The sequence below is a fragment of the Balaenoptera physalus genome (assembly GCF_965194825.1).
Source record: "Balaenoptera physalus genome assembly, contig: HAP1_SCAFFOLD_1770, whole genome shotgun sequence".
Classification (NCBI taxonomy): Eukaryota; Metazoa; Chordata; class Mammalia; order Artiodactyla; family Balaenopteridae; genus Balaenoptera; species Balaenoptera physalus.
This window is the reverse complement of record NW_028125033.1, coordinates 64,637-77,935: the sequence shown is the minus strand read 5'-3', so window position 1 is coordinate 77,935 and position 13,299 is coordinate 64,637. Positions and strand designations below refer to the sequence as shown.

General features: G+C 47.0%; 1 protein-coding gene and 1 pseudogene across 2 annotated transcripts in view; both read left to right on the top strand.

The window, feature by feature from the left end:
• Positions 1 to 8,864, top strand: part of LOC309654033 (uncharacterized protein) — a gene marked incomplete at its 5' end in the record, with an annotated part of 51,616 nt that extends 42,752 nt beyond the window's left edge. The window contains one exon of the mRNA XM_082478691.1: positions 8,383 to 8,864. Within this exon, the coding sequence (XP_082334817.1) occupies positions 8,383 to 8,685 (303 nt within the window). The 3' untranslated portion in view covers positions 8,686 to 8,864. The remainder of the gene's footprint in view (positions 1 to 8,382) is intronic.
• Positions 8,865 to 10,308: 1,444 nt separating this feature from the next.
• The window catches only part of LOC309654031 (ELKS/Rab6-interacting/CAST family member 1 pseudogene), a 63,943-nt pseudogene continuing 60,952 nt past the window's right edge, over positions 10,309 to 13,299 (top strand). Inside the window, exons 1-2 of the transcript in view lie at positions 10,309 to 10,542; positions 11,644 to 11,804. The product of the transcript in view is annotated as an ELKS/Rab6-interacting/CAST family member 1 pseudogene (transcript). The remainder of the gene's footprint in view (positions 10,543 to 11,643; positions 11,805 to 13,299) is intronic.

Here is a 13,299-nt window from a genome sequence, read left to right as displayed (position 1 = left end):
CAATTTCAGCCATTCGTGTAGCTGTTGAAAGTCAGTTTTTAGATAAATTGCGCATAAATCCTTGCAAGATACAGGACCCAATAATACTTCAGGTTACCAGGGAGTTTCATATTTTACTAAAAGGGGGAAAAAGTCAATCTTGAATCTTTTAGTCCGATGACCAAAGAATTGCTCCATTGATTTTGTTCAGCTTCTCAGGTGGGTGTGCAGTTGATCCTGATTGGATCTTATTTAAAGTTTACTTTTTCTGGGAAGTATTAATTCGAATGTAGTATGGGTAATACTGGAATACTAGAGCCTCTTTAAAGCCACTTTACACAGCTTGTGTAAACATCCTAGGGTAGTTTCCTCTTAACATTTTCACAAATATAGAACTTGAGTTTGCTGTATGTTTTCCTCTTTTTAAGAGAAGAGGGAGGTAAAGGCTTGGCTAGACAATGTACCTAAAACCCAGGCTAGAGGGCAATGGATTCATATTCTTAGAGGAACAGGTAAACAAGAACAGCATGAATTCTGCCAGGTATGATTTAGGTTTGTGAAGGGAGGAAAAAAAGCACACTTGGCAAATGAGTGTGGTTTGCTGATTTCTTTATTTTTAAACTTAGTTTTAAACGAAAGTACCAGTGAGACCCGAGAAAAACGAATCTGCAGAGGGCAGGGGGAGGGGTATTCTTCATTTTTATTACATGCAGTGTTGGAATCGTGCTGTGCCCTGAAACACAGCTGGATGAACAGGGTAGTTCAGGGTCTGCCTGGATTAACTCCTTAAGCAGATTTCTAGGCTGCCAGGCCAGCTGGTTGAGCTCCAGGCTGGTGGCTAGTGGTGCCGTGTTATTCCTTTCCGCTCACCTCAAGGCGAAAACCCGGAAGTGCCGACCACCAGTAGCTGCATGTACGCCTTGTGGAATGTCCAATGCTGAGAGATTCCCTTAGGCTCATGCCTCCTGTGCAGATGCTCCCCACACACACCCCCCCGCCCAGCTCCTAGAGTTCCCATGGCTCACACCTGGTGCCAGCCAGCAGCCGCGGACCTGCCTGTAGGCCCTCGTGAAGGCCTGCTGCTCGTCCTGAAAACCTGCTGCTACTCGAGAATCCAGAGGGGCTGCTCCTCATGGGGCGCCGTCTTGGCTAGAGGCTGCCTACATCTTCTGTGGGCTTTGCCTCCGTGGTTTCCAAGGGGGCAAATGGGGGCTGCCGGGCCTTATTTGACGGGAGACATGAATATCTGGGCTAGGTTCACTTCAGAGATTCATTGTTTTCCTGATAGGTATGAGTGATAATTTTTGTTTGTTTTGTATGTGGGTGGGGTCATGGAAATACTTGGGGATGGTAATCAAACTCAGCTGAACTGAGTTTGCTGTCACTTAGCAGTGTGATCTTGGACAGGTCTTTTAACCTTTCTGGTCTCCATCTGTAGAATGGGAATTATAATACTAGTCTCATTTGCCTTTGAGATTGTCATGAAGAGAAAGTGAACTACATATACGAAAGTGCTTTCAGAATGGCAATGTACTCTGGATGCAGTGTGTGTGGCAGATAGCATCCCAGTTTGAATTTCAATGAGATTCAGAACTGTGATTAACAAGGCAAGCAGAGCCAGCATGGGGTGAGGCAAGCAGGGTGGGTAGGGCGCTAAGTGAAGGAGGCACTCCCTCACGGGGGTGTTTACATGCGGCTCTGAACCAGCAAGACGCTGAGAGTCAGTGTCTCCTTCAATTTTGCACTGTAGTCACCCTGCTTGCCTCACCCAAAACCCTGTCCTGAGTGAAAGTAAAATACATGCCCATGAAAATTATACATGTGATATACACTTTTGTTGTAACAAAGTCCACCAGTACCTAATCAACCTTGACAGATGTTACCGCTGGGACAATTTCTGGGGTGTCTTTCCTGGCGTTTTTCATACATGTACAACCTTAAACTAGCTTTTGTTCTCACCTCGTGGGCAGCACAGAAACATGGGGAAGAAACACCAATCTGATCTCAAAACCTCATGCGTGTTCTAGATCTTTGTCATGGGTGTATTTGTAGATAGACTGTGTGGAGGGGTCACACAGCACATGACACGGCCAAACATGTTGAACCTACGTCACCCAGCTTTCTCTCCCGTACACCAAGTCTTCAGTAGCTGCTCCAGGACCTCCACCTCCCCCGTCTTTAAAAACTCCAGGTACTTCTTTTCTTCCATCTCCTGGTTGGCTGGCTGGCTGGCTGCCTGCCTCTCTCATCCACTACTTCCTCTTTCATCTCCTCTCATGAAGACTGATCTGGCCATTTGAGGACTCTTTATCTCTCTTACTGTCTCCCAGATCAGTTCCATAAAGGATCTGGGTGGTAAAAAAAGACTCCCCTTCAGGCATGGGTATGAGGGAGAAAGGTTGTCAGTAGCTCCATAGGTTTTGTTCCTGACATATAATATCCATATGCACCTCTTCCCGGCCCCTCCTCCACACTTTTGAAATGCGATCACGCTGTCCCTAATGTCTTCTAACTCAGCGGTCCCCCACCTGTTCGGCAGCAGGGACCGGTTTCCTGGAAGAGAATGGTTCCACGGGGGAGGGGGCGGGGGGCTCAGGCAGTCGTGCAAGCGATGGGGAGCGGCAGATGAAGCTTCGCTGGCCTGCCCGCCGCTCACCCCGCCTCCAAACAGGCTGTGGAGCGCTGTTCTAACTGGCATTGTGTCACTTAACGATGCATCGCAGAGCTCTCCAGTGGTACTTCCAAGCTGATGTCATCGTTTTTAACAGCTGCCTGTATTCTACCCTGCCAGTGTGTCATAATTTAACCCCTTCTGTACTAGGAGATGTGTGTTTCTCCTTTTTCACTCTTGCAAATAATCTGCGTTGAAAATCCTCCTACACTTTTCACTTCCTTGTGTGCTTAGAAGTTTAATTTGCTGGGTCAAACAGGATGATGTGCATTTTGATAGCACATTATGGGAAGGTTGATTGTGAGCACGGCATGGGCTCTGTCCCTGGTATTTTTCTTCCTGTCCAACCTCCGCTAGATGCACCTTCACATACAGTTTTCATTCACAGCTTGAGGGCTGTAAGTAACAACTGTCAGAGTTGTTTTTCTAAAATACCCTCGGTAAGCTATCGTGTATGGCACCAGTGTGACTGCTTTGGGAATGGTAGCTCCCAGGAGGAATGAGATGTTTCCCCTACTCCATATGGACCATCCTGCAGTTTGGCCTGCGGAGGCCTCGGGGTGCTTGAAGGCGCAGGAGAGGGAGCTGTGTGGACCCATCGCCGCCCAGTGGCCGCTGAGAGGACGACGGCCTTGTTCGCAGGCTCAGGCACCAAATCCCTGGGAACTCCTAGGAATGCTTAAGGGGCACTTTACTGGAGGCTGAAGTCCTGCATGAACAGCAGGGAGGTGGGAGCTAGTGACATCTGGGCTACTGTTACAGTGACTCCATGTGCAGCCATAGGCTGGCGCCTGGGGCAACTCAGGTGACTGGCTTTGGAGTGAATTTGCGTTTTATGGCTCACATGGTATCTACAGATATTAGAAGGAGACAGCGGCAATATGCCAGGAGCAAGTCGTTTCTGGGCAGTGCTTATCTGCCTTCAGGGACCTCTGCCATAACTCTGTGGTCCGTAAGTTGGGAACCACTGAGGTGGGATATTGGAAAGCTGAGTGCAAATGAAATCATTAACTCAATGTCAAGGGGAGCGTGCTCTTGAAAGGAATCCTGGGGTGAGTTCTCACCATACGGAAGGAACACCCGGTTGTTCCCATTCAGGATCCTAAAATGACTCCCTAATGTAACAAATGAACTTCTCTGGGCAGCTTGTTACCCCTTCATAACGAGTCCCCACCCTATAATGAGCCCTGTTTCCTGTGGCTCTGATCAGGGCAGGTGCTGTCACTGCTATCGGCAAACAGAAGGCTTCTTTTTGCTTCTAAGTCATTGCTTCTGCTTTTTGTACCTCCGTGAAACGCCACCTCCGTCCCTTTGGTAATCTAAAGCCTACCATCTTTGCTGCCCTTCTTAACGCCCACTGCTCCAAGTCCTCTCAGCAACTTGGGCTTTTAGTGACTTTGGATTTTGTGAACTCCTGAAGCTTTTACACTTGGTGTCAGACATTTGCTGTGGTCTCTGTTTCGGGTCTGTCACTTGTCTTCTCGGCTAGACTGTGACTTCTGACATCAGTGATGCTTCATGTTTTCATAGCTCCTTGAAGGGAGTTGCTGGACACAAAATAGTGTAATATTTCAGTGACTTGCTGCATGATAAAAAAATGAAAGCCTTTTTGTAAATGGAGATGTTCATATATTAGATCTGCTTTATGTAGACATTTTAAAAATCTTTCATTCATTCAGTCACGCATACGCACGCACACACGCACGTACACTCCTCATACAGGGCTGGTCACAGGTGTAGGCGCATAGCCTTCCGCTTAGAACAGAGATGTGTTCCTGCGAAAAGCATGCCCACCAATGTGGACAATCAAGCCGATGGTTCATAAAAACGGAGCCAATCTGCTTGGATCGAGACTGGGCATCCAGACCCCGTGGATCACGTGTCCACTTTCCCAGGCCTGGCGTGCTGCTCGGAAAACACTTGTTGGGTGAGTCGTGGCCATGTATCTATTGGATTCAGCTCTGTTTCCTCTTGCTCTGCTTTGTGTTGACTTTATGTGAACAGTGGATTGCTGGCCTCTGGGTTAAGGGGAGTTATTTAATGCACACAGGCCAATGAACAACCACTAACTGTTGCGAGTTCAGGGGATCTAATATCTTGGGAGGATTTATACCAATTACTTAACTGCCTGAATACCAACCTTCCTATTAGTTTTATGATAAGATGCGCTTAGGTCTCACGTTTATCCCGAGAAGACAGCCTTATCCAAATCATCTATATTTTAGCAGGCAGTACCAAACTTCAGGCCTCAGAAACACATTTTAAATAATTCTTGCCATGCCATGTATTTTAAGTATCATTAAAAAGCCACTTTCTTACTTTTAAAAATATGTGTGCAGTAGATTTTGTGAAGCCTATAATAAGTCTATGAAAAATTGATTACTTTCCCACAGGTATAGGTTCAGATTTTTATTCTGCTTGCCAAATGAAAAATCTAGTATGCGTGGGTCCTTTATCTTATTTATGCCCTCTGAATAGAATCACCATGTTCCCAAAGAAAGAGAAATGGGTTACTCGGATTGAGTAGCCTAATCCCTTCCTGTGGTGGGCAAAGGAGTTTGTGCAGCTCTAAACTAGGAAGCATGGATTTCCCTTTCAAATGCCTCATTTTCTTATTCTTTGCCTTTCAGTCAGCTCCATGTAAACTGGGCCAGAATATAACATGGGTGCTGAGGTGAGTTTCGGCTGCTGGTGGAATGTGCGTGTGATGGAAATAGGTCGCTTTAGGACCCAAGGATGATGCAGAGAGAGGTTTACAGTCAAAGATAATAATCATTCTGTCCTTTAGTTAGCATTCCTGGTTTCTTTTCTTTTTTTTAACTGAACAGTATGTGCCAATGGCCCCCACGTACTTTCGTCTCAGTTTTCTGGCCCTCATTGCTACAAGTTGGTTATGGCGTTGGCTGCTTTCCCAGCATTCATTCTCTCCCTGATCAGGAACCATGGCTCAGCACCCTGGTTGAGGGATAGGGAAGGATGGGGTATCATCATGCTCCCCTGTGCCTAAGTCTCTTCTGAATTACTCCCTCTCCACCCTTCCATCTGAGAGTCCTGGATACTTGTTAAGCCCCCAGAACAGACGAGGTGGGGGAATTGGGCACCTTGTGCAGGTGACAGTGGCATAGATATAGCGCCTCGCCCATAACTAAGGTGGGAGTAGAAACAGCCTTCTGAGCTGGGGCGGCGGGTGAGCACACAGCTCTCACTCCACAAACAAGGATGAAATAGGCAGCGCACAGAGGCTCAAGAGACCGCTCTGATGAGTAACTCTGAGTACAGGGGGCCACGGCGGTGCTCTGTGAGCTTGGACACTTACACTGGGGCTACAATGTGGACAATCTCAAGGACCATGGTGGTGAGTGTGAACCGATTCGGCCTTGAGGGGCCAGGAGGGCTTTTCAGCTGGAGACTTTTGAGAGTGTGATTGGACCCGCGGCTTTTGAAATTGTCTTAAAGAGAATTGAGAAGTTGTCCTGTTTAGTGGTTTTAAAACTTTGCTTTGATGATCTCCCCGAGGGGCTGTTCTGGTGGGAGGATCTGGGGAAAGAAGCCGAGAGGCTGGAACCTTGGGCTCCTTTTCCCACTGATTCAGCAGTTCCGCCTCTGTTTTACTTCTTGAGCTGCCAGGTAAGAGTCCCTTCATCCATCCTTTCCTCTGTCCTTTCCTCCTTTCCTCCCTTCCTGTGGTTAAACACATAAGTTGGAAACTTTTGTTAACTGTTTTTAAGTGTACAGCTCAGTAGTGTTAAGTATACTCAGTGTTAAATAGATCTCCAGACTTTTTCCTCTTGCAAACTGCAACTCTAGTCTCTTTCAATAACAATTCCCCCTTTTCACCTCCCTCCAGCCCTTGGTAACCACCATCCTACATTGTTTCTATGAATTTGACTAGCCAAGTAAGATTTCTTTTCAAAAAGCAATCAAGCAGCTGAGAAGGTTTGATAGCCTCCTGATGTATCCATCATTCCTCACTGTCTGCACCCGCCCCCCAGACAGTGAGGAAACTGAAATCCCAGAGGTCCTGGGAGGCCCAGGTGGCCACACAATGCAGATGTTATTCACACGGATACTTAAGCCGGATTGCCAGGTTCACATTTTGGCTCTGATGCTCTGTATGTGACACTGGGCAAGTGATGTAACGCAGTGCCCCAGTTTGCTCATCGGTTAAAGGGACGTGATGGTAACAGAATCTGCTTTATAGCCTTGTTGTGAAGATTAAGTGAGGTAATCTACATAAAGCACTGGGAATAGGGCCTGACACTTATGTACGTGTCTGCTATGATTGTTAAGTGACTTCCTAGCATGACACAGTTCCTTGTAAGGAGAGCTGTGACTTTGGGCCTACAACCAGCTCCCGTGGTGCATGTCTTTTGAGTTTCCACTTAAGACTGAATAGATAGATAGCTTTGACTGGCAAGGTTTCCTCCTACACATCCCTATCTTTCATCTAGGGCATGCCATTGATCTTGAAGGATGCTCCATCAATATCTTAATCCTCAGGGGGAAAGTCATGCAGTTCACATCATACAGCACAAGAAGGCCGGTCATGCGATGGCATTAATTCAACAGATATTTATGGAATGCTTTGCTGTAAGGACACCTGGGGTAGATGCTGGGGACACTGAGCAAACCAGCCCCAAATCCCTGCTCTCGAGGAGCTTGTGTTGTCTTGGGGCAAACCTTTGTAATGCAGCCCTTTTAATCAATGAAATGTTTTTCCTGAACTCATCTAGCTAAGGAAGATGAAAAGTTTGCTTAAAAATATTCAGGTTTGGAAAGGAACGCTCTAGACCTGTTGCTGATGGTGCTTTCGAAAACTGGTTCGTAAAAATAGACACTAAAAATGGTGTAGAAATACTGGTGATTTCAGATTTGAGGCGATTTTTCAGATACAAAGTTTGCAAGTCGGTTTATCTCCAGTGCTTATTCTGGGGTTGCGTGTGCAGTACAGTCCCTCATACTTAGAACTCGGTAAGGACAGCATAAGACTCACTTTACCTGTGCTTCAATCAGATGTCGGGAGGAATGTGGGATTCCTCCTGCCTACGCCTCTCCTGGGCTTCCTCCTTTCCTCCTCAATGTGGGCAGATGACATTCAGACTCAGAGGAAGCAGAAGCAGGGGTAGTGCTGTTGGGACTGATCTTCCAGAGGGAAGAAAATAGGAATTGCCATCACAGGCTGGGGCTTTCCAGCTACAAGAAAAGATCTGCGGTACAGATATCATGCTGCTTGCTACCTCCTTGGCTATTTGGGTCATAGCCGGTGCTGTAAAGCACAGCTCTTCTTTCCTGGGGTCCTACAAGTACTTCATTGGTAGGTACTTCCCAACACAGCATTTCCAGGGTGCCACTGCTAGTCAGTCAAGGTTGCTGGGTGATAGGCATCCCATGTACTGTTAGAAACTGCTGGGACCTGTGTGGCGGCCTTAAAGCTAACGGACACAATCACCCGCAGCCGTGGCCCATTGTTCATTGCCCGCTATCCCCACTTGTTTCCCGTTAAGAGACTGCTATTTTGTTCAGCTAGGGTGGAGAACCCTTGATCTTAGGGAGCAGGGGGACCCCTCTTTTAACCCTAAGGGATGAAGCGTGGAGGTCTGGGCCAGTTGTAATAAACCCATTCCCAAACCCAAACCCAAACCCATCCTCCTTTACAACTCTAAGTGTCAATGTGACACTGGCCAACGAGTCTGGTGGTTTCTAGGAAGTATTTTTAAAAATTTCCCATATAGGACTTCCCTGATGGCGCAGTGGTTAAGTATCTGCCTGCCAATGCAGGGGACACAGGTTCGAGCCCTGGTCTGGGAAGATCCCACATGCCGCGGAGCAACTGGGCCCGTGAGCCACAACTGCTGAGCCTGCGCGTCTGGAGCCTGTGCTCCGCAACAAGAGAGGCCGCGATAGTGAGAGGCCCGCGCACCGCAACGAAGAGTGGCCCCCGCTCGCCGCAACTAGAGAAAGCCCTCGCACAGAAACGAGGACCCAACGCAGCCAAAAATAAATTAAGTATTTTTTTTAAAAAAAGAGAGCTTTAAAACCAAAGGTCAGGGGAATGACTGCTAATGAGTTTGGGGCTTCTTTTTGGGAGGATGAAAATGTTCTAAAATTGATCGTGGTGATGAATGTACCAAAAGAATTTAATTGTACACTTTAATGGGTGAATCGTATGGTATGTGTATTGTCTCTCAATAAAGCTGTTATTTAAAAAAAAAAATGGTCTGCAGGTAGCTAGACTTAAATTATAAAAACAAATATTAAGCCTGCAAAAAAAAATACATAGGGGATAAAATACTTGTTATATTTATGCAATTTTAAAATAGCTAAATGCCGTGTTACTGCACAAAATTTCACTGGTTAGGAAAAACAACAAATTGGAAACAGTGTCTGCCTTCAGGAGTAACTGGATGGAACAGAAGAGACTTATTTTTTTCCCTGTATACTTTTATAACTTCTGATTTGATACATGTATTAAAAAAATAAGTGTACATATAATTAGTAACAACAGTGTCATACCTCTCCTTAGTACAAGTATAAACTCCCAGGTTGCATATTTTGTTCTGAAAAGAATTAAGAATGAAATATATATGTTTTTAAAAATCAGTCAAAGGAAGTAAAAAACTGAAAGATTCTTACATTTGTCTCATCTCACACTAAAAAGCATTTAGTCATTTCTCTGTTATTAGGCATTATAATCAGGCAGAATTCTTTCTTACCCAACAGTCTGACACATCTTTAAACAATGACACAGTTGCCCATTCCCTCCTCCTTGAAAACTTCCTTTCCTTCATTTCTAGTACATCGCACTCTCCTGGTCTTCCTCCTCCCTCAATAACCTCTTATTAATCTCCTTTGCTGAATTCCTCTTCATTTCCCAAGAAGGTGTCCAGAAGGTAAGTTCCATGAAGGTGGGAATTTTTGTCAGCTTTGTTCACTACTGTGTTCCCAAAGGCTAAAAAAAGTACCCAGAACCATACTCAATAAATCACTGTTGAATGAATACATGAGTGAATCAGCACCTCCAGGCTCACATTTTGAAAAGCCATAGAAGTAAACTATATTCCACATAACCTTTATGCTTAATCTACTTTATTACATTATATTTCTCTGAACATTGATAATCAATACACTGTTTATTATTTGATTAGCCAAAATACTTCATTCCCTGCTCTTTCTCCATCAATGTGTTTTACACAGTATGTGCAAAACGCACATTTAACAGCTCTTATACTACTTCTAAAAGCATAAACGTAGCATAGAAAAAGAGCAGCTGTTGCTATGGGAATTTTCACTTTTGTTTCTAGTATTAATGTTGAATTAACACAATGACATACTTTAGTAATTTTAAAAAAGGGGGGGACACCCCACTAGACTTAACTGAGATATCACAGTAAAGACAACACCCGTAAAGTGCCCGAGGCCCGCGCGCGCCCGAGTCGCACTCCCCGGAGGCTTCGGGACGCCGACCGGGCGCGGTCGCGCGGGGGCGGGGCTCGCGCAGACGTCGGCCCGGGGCGGGACTGGGGAATCGCGCAGGGGGCGGCGCGCGGTGACGTCGGGCGCCCGGGCGGAGCTGTGGCTGTGGTGGTTGTGGTGGTGATGGTGGTGGTGGTGGTGGTGATGGTGGTGGTGGTGGCGGTGATGGTGGTGGTGGTGGCGGTGGCGGTGGCGGTGGCGGTGGCGGCGGCGGCGGCGGCGCCCGGCCGGCAGCGGCAGCGGCAGCGGCAGCTCTGAGCAGGGTGAGAGGGCCGCGGTGGCGGCAGCTCGGGGTCGGGCGGCGCCTGGAGCTTCCCGCCCGTCGCTGGCGCTAGGCCCCTCGGCTCTCCTCCGCCCGCTCCTCCTCACGGCCCTGGCTGGGTCCCGGCAGCGCGCCCCCGGGGAGGGCGGAGCCGTAGGTGAGGCTGGCGGGCGGGAGGCTGGGAGCTGGAGGGCGGGGGCTCTGGGCTGCGGGCCGGCGCGGGCGCACACGGCAGGCGCCGGGCGGGCGGCGTCTGTCTCCTCCCGCATGCCGTAGGAGGCGGTGCGGCGCAAACAGTGGGCCGCCGCCTCCGCCGCTGCTTCAGGGAGCCAGTCACGCAGAGCCAGGGGCGGGCCGCCCCGAGGAGCCTGGCGCCCGCGGACAGGTGGGCTTCCCGCCCGGAGGCCCTCGGGCTGCCCGCACGGCCCGGGAGACCCGCTAGCGGCCTGTCCGCGGTTCACCTCGGCGGCCGGGGAGGGAGGGAGGGCGGCGCGGACGGCCGGCCCGGTAGACCCGCTAGCGGCCTGTCCGCGGTTCACCTCGGCGGCCGGGGAGGGAGGGAGGGCGGCGCGGACGGCCGTCCCGGTCCTCGCGGGCGGCGCCACCAGGGAAGTCCTTTACAGGTCTTTTAAAAGCGTTCTGTCTCTTCTCTATCTGGTTATGTATATTTTTTCTTTTCTTCCTGCCTTCCTCAGAAAATCTCTACCTACCCAGCTTTAGAGCAGGAAATTATCCGATTGAATTCTAGCTGTTTCTTTAACAAAAAATTGTTTGTAATGGTATAAACAGAAGAATCTTAGTTTGAACGAATAAAAATGACTCATTTATGTTAATTCTGCATCTGGTATTAGTCAGGTTTATGGCTTTTATTTCCTAAAATCGTTCTAGAAATATTTATTATGATTTTGTTCCTTATATTTTTATCTGCATTATATTGTTATTTCCATGGAAGGTTCTGGACTGTTTCCAAATAAATTCCTTAGAAGGGATTGTTCCTGGCACACTGTTACTTCTGATGCCCTTACATTTGTCAAAAAGAAAATGAGGGTTTTTTGCACCTAAACTGAGAAGAATTATAGTGGAGGGAAGATGAGAGATGTATTTCTTTCACTGCCATTTATGTCTGATCCTGCGAGAGTACAGAATTTTTGATGGGTGTGTCTTCAATTTTGTGGACCCAGGCGTTGCCCACTGCCCAGCTCCTCTGACTATACCTGACCCAGATGGTCAGTTTCTGTCTTTTCTGTATTGATCGTAGGTGGAGGAGTTACTGATGGCCATGGAGAAGGTAAAACAGGAGCTGGAGTCCATGAAGGCGAAGCTGTCCTGCACTCAGCAGTCACTGACAGAGAAGGAAACTCATGTGACCAACCTTCGGGCCGAGAGAAGAAAACACTTAGAGGAAGTTCTGGAGATGAAGTAAGTTTTATAATATTGTTCTTCAGGCATATGCTTAGTTGAAATACTTGTCCTCATCGCTTTCATCTTCTGGCCCCGTTTGTCACGCCTGACACGCTTAGCCTAATTTTAATGCTCACTTGTGTTTCTCACTCCTTAGAACAAATTTGGGACAAATCCTCGTCAACTAGAAACTTTTTTTGTCTCCCTGTCATTGAATTTTGCAGTCCTCTAGAGTGTATGTATCCGTATGCAATTGTGTCTCTGAAGTTCCTAAGACCTTCTGGAAAGTTCTGGCAAGTTGTTGAGCTTTCTGAGGAAGATAACCATTGCTCCTGAGGTCATACGATGGCTAGGCAATTTTTAAAACATTTTTTATTATAAACATTTCCAAAGGTCCACAAAAGTAGAGAATAGTATAGTGAACCTCCTAATACCCATCCCCCATATTTCACCATTAACATTTGCCACATTCTCCAGTCAGTTTTGACAAAATTGTCACTTTTAGCAGAACCATTCTTTACATCATTTTCGTACTTTCCAGGCATCTTGCAGCTGTATATATCTGCTGTGCAGAATACAGCTGCTGCTTTTTCTCCTCTGTGACTTTGAAAAGTTCTGGTTTCCTTCTCTTCAGAACAAGTATGTCTCTTTTTTAAGTCCCTTAGTACTTTCTCCATCACTCCAATCCCCACCCCTATGTAATTGTCCTGCTCTCATTTTACTGAAACCAAGTCTATGCTGGGACCCCTCAGTTACCTTCATCACCTCAGCAGTTACCTGTGTTCTTGTCGTCGTCGTCTCTTCTGACTCAGAGGAGATACTGTCTCTCCTTCACCAAGCTCGCTTCTTATTTCTATCACAGATTTAAGCTCTGGTTCCCTCCTCTGCAATCTGTCTCCATTAATTTTCTTTCACATAATCTTTGCTCACTTTCTGTTAGTTCCTTCTTCTCTGCAGTAAATATGCACTCTCTCTGACCTAAAGTAAACAGTCTTTCTGAGCCCAGCCAGTGCTTGAAGCTAACATCCCTTCTTCTTTTCTGCTACTTTGAACTATCAATAAATGTTGAATATGAGAATTACAAAGTAGCAGAGGATCTTGCCATGACACCTCAGCATGAATTTTCATGGGGCATGATTGTTTTGATATCATGACGGCAGCCCAGGAGTTGAGGAAACAAATATCGGGGTGTCCCCTGTGCTTATGGATTATTAGGACACAGTGGGAGGTTAAGAGAGCCTGATCTTTCAGAAAAGAATTACAGGTGATGTGCTCTCGGAAGTGACAGATACTGGAGCCAGAAATAGGTTGATACGCAGGGAGAACGGGGAGAATTTAGGGTTCTGAGTATCGTGATGAGAAAGTTTGCTTCTTACGAGCAGGTTAGTAGAGGCAGTTGAAGACAAGGTTTTATCCCTGATGATAAGAACATAGAGGAAGGATGGGTATAATATTCGGGAATACAAGGTATCGATGTGATACTCCTAAGCACAAACAGGCCCTGCTAAAGCAA